This window comes from Bubalus bubalis, chromosome 16 (assembly GCF_019923935.1).
Source record: "Bubalus bubalis isolate 160015118507 breed Murrah chromosome 16, NDDB_SH_1, whole genome shotgun sequence".
Classification (NCBI taxonomy): Eukaryota; Metazoa; Chordata; class Mammalia; order Artiodactyla; family Bovidae; genus Bubalus; species Bubalus bubalis.
The window spans coordinates 33,786,261-33,789,205 of NC_059172.1; the positions used below are offsets into that span (position 1 = coordinate 33,786,261).

Here is a 2,945-nt window from a genome sequence, read left to right on the forward strand (position 1 = left end):
GGAATCCCTTCCATCTCTCCACCTCTCTTCATCCCTGTGTCTCTACTCAGGTCCAGGCTACCATTGTCTCCCGTGTCACAGCCTCCAGGCTTGTCTCCCTCTAATCCACACTCGACTGTGACTGCAGAGTGACCATTGTGAATCACAAATGTGGTTTTGCCACTTCCCTGCTTCAGAGTCTTCAGTGGCTGCCTGGAGTAAAAACTCAAACTCCTTATCATGACAGATAAGGCCTTTTATCATCTGGCCTCTACTTATCTGCCTGCCAACCCACCCTCACTTCCCACCAGACCCCCATGCTCCCTCTGTGGGGGCTGCTGTGGAGTTTCTGATCTCTATGTTCTGATTTCTATGCTCATGGTGAGCCTCTGTGGCTCACCATGCTGTTCCTCTGGCCTAGAGTGCCTTTTTTCTTGCCATCTCCTTCCTCTCGAGCAAACACCTTACCTTATCCTTCAAACACAAGCTAGATTCACCTTCTCTGTGAAGTGTTCCATGTCAATGATTGCCCTTCCTATATGTTTCCACAGAATTTTGTTCATAAAGCTATTATTGACCATTACATGCCTTTACAGCCTGCTAGATTGGGGCCTCTTTCAGGGGAGAAACCAATTTTTTTCTTTCAAGTGTGTGGCTAACATGATGTATGTGTACAAGATGTCTGGTGAATGAATGAATGAACGAATGAAAACTACATGCAGAAAGAAGGGGAGAAAATTGAGAAACCAGTGACAGAAGCTTATTTTGAAGTTGGTTACTGTGGAACTCTGGATGAATAGCCAGTTTTCAGAATATGCCTAGAAGATTCTCAAAGATGACTGTAGACAGCCAAAGCCAACATACAGCAGGGATGGGTCACTTGCACATTTACCTACATGATAGTGAGATTGATTAGGGCCTACAAGTCATGGGGAGTCAGGCAGGAAGCTCCCTATGTGAGGATGGGGGCTGCAGCTTCTCACTGGGGACCTGGTGTTGTGCCCATTGGAAGACAGTTGCCAGGTGCTGCCTGATTTCCTTGGTCCTGGCCCCGTAGATGAGGGGATTGAGCAGACATGGAAGCAGCAGGTAGAAGGCACTGAGCAGGTTGTGCACATCCTGGGAGGCAGTGCGGGCCAGGCGGTAGACGATGGATGAGGACATGGTGGACGTGTAGACGGTGAAGATGACCAGCAGGTGGGAGCCACAGGTGTTCAGGGCTTTTGAACGTGCTCTGCCTGATGAAATTCGAAAGGCTGCATGGATGATGCGGGAGTAGGAGGCTCCTAGCAGCAGCATGTCCAGGACTCTGTTGAAGATGCGGACAGTGAGCCCCACAGTCTTGTTTAGGGAGATATCCCCACAGGAGAGCTTCATCAGGGCCATGTGCTCACAGGCAAAGTGGTGGATCACATCTGAGCGGCAGAAACGCACCCTGGAGGCCAGCGCCACCACTGGAGCAACGATGCAAGTGCTCCTGGCAGCTGCCGCCCCCACCAGGCCAGCCAGCAATTGACCTGTCACTATCTCTGGGTAGCGGAGAGGGTAGCAGATGGCGACATAGCGGTCCAGGGCCATAACCAGGAGGATGTTGCAGTCAAAGACAATGAGGAAGTAGATGCAGAACATCTGGACCAGGCAGCGAGCTAGGGAGATGTGGCTGAATCGGGAGGAGAAGCTGAGCAGCATGGCAGGCACCACGGTGGTGGCGGCACAGATGTTGACAGCCAGGAGCAGAGCTATGAGCAGGTACATGGGCTGGTGCAGGCTCCTCTGGGCCACCACCGTGTGGATGACCAGGGCATTGGCAGAGACGATCACCAGGTAGATGCTGAGGAAGGGCAGCGCCAGGAGGGCTCGGGACTCCTTCAGCCCCGGGAAGCCCCGCAGGATGAAGCTGGTATAGGACAGGTTGGAGCTGCCGTTGGTCCATAATGACATCTTCCCTGGGGAGTGGGATGGCTCTGGGGAGAAAAGAGAGGCAGGAGGCCTGGTTTCTGCACCCACTAGGGCTTGCCCCAGCTTTCCTAGGTTTTGATCTTCATGAATCTCCAATATCCCTAGAGAAAAAATGACAGACTAAAGCTCATTATTTAATGAGATATGCATCTGTGGATAAATCTTTGCATTTCAAATAAATTCTTCAAGGTAGATTTTAGATGTAGAATTATTGGTATCATATAATATGAACATTTATGAAGGTGCAAGTAGATTTCCAAGAAAGTTGTCAGTCTTGTCATTGGTGCTAGTACTAAATTGCCTTGAGTAAAAAAATTAATACTTTGATGGTTGAAAATACTATCTCATTTTAACTTGCATGCTGTCTTTTAGTTGTGGCATGTGGGATTTTGTTCCCACATGTGAATTTTCTACTCCTATCTTTTGCCCATGTACTACTAGGGATTGTTTCTCTTAACAGTTTAAATATTAAAACCATTGTTTCCCCTTTTATCCATTGAAACAGATTTTCCAAATCTTGTTAGTATTGTTTTAAAAATATTTATTTGGTTATTTATTTAGGTTGTGCTGGGTCTTAGTTGCTGCTCATGGTGTCTTTAGTTGCAGCATGTGGGATTTAGTTCCCTGACCAGGGATTGAACCTGGGACCACTGCATTGGGAGTGTAGAGTCTTAGCCACTGGACCACCAGGGAAGTCCCTTGTTAGTATTTTTATCTTATTTATGATATTAAGACTAAGGGTTTTAAATTTATAAAATTAAATCTCTAGACACCTCTTTGTGAGTTATTTTCTTGGTTTATTAGAATGATTCTCATTCAAAGATCAAAAAGATAGTACACTGTATTTTGTTCTTCTTTAAAGCACGGCTTAATTTTTTAAATTAAGTTTTGATACACATGAAATTCACTTTGCTATGTGACATTAAGTCATGATCTAACTTGATATTTTTCTCCCAGGGAGCGAAATAATTGTTCTTGTGTCATTTCCTACACTGCTTTGTGTCACA

General features: G+C 46.3%; 1 protein-coding gene and 1 non-coding gene across 2 annotated transcripts; both read right to left on the reverse strand.

Moving 5' to 3' along the window:
- Positions 1 to 915: 915 nt before the first annotated feature.
- On the reverse strand, positions 916 to 1,920 carry LOC102401004 (olfactory receptor 52K1-like). Its single transcript, XM_006043375.4, has one exon. The coding sequence runs from the start codon at positions 1,918 to 1,920 to the stop codon at positions 916 to 918; it is 1,005 nt and encodes a 334-aa protein (XP_006043437.4).
- A 638-nt stretch (positions 1,921 to 2,558) lies between these two features.
- TRNAG-CCC lies at positions 2,559 to 2,631 on the reverse strand. Its single transcript has one exon. It is a non-coding gene; the product is annotated as a tRNA-Gly (tRNA).
- Between the last annotated feature and the right edge of the window lie 314 nt (positions 2,632 to 2,945).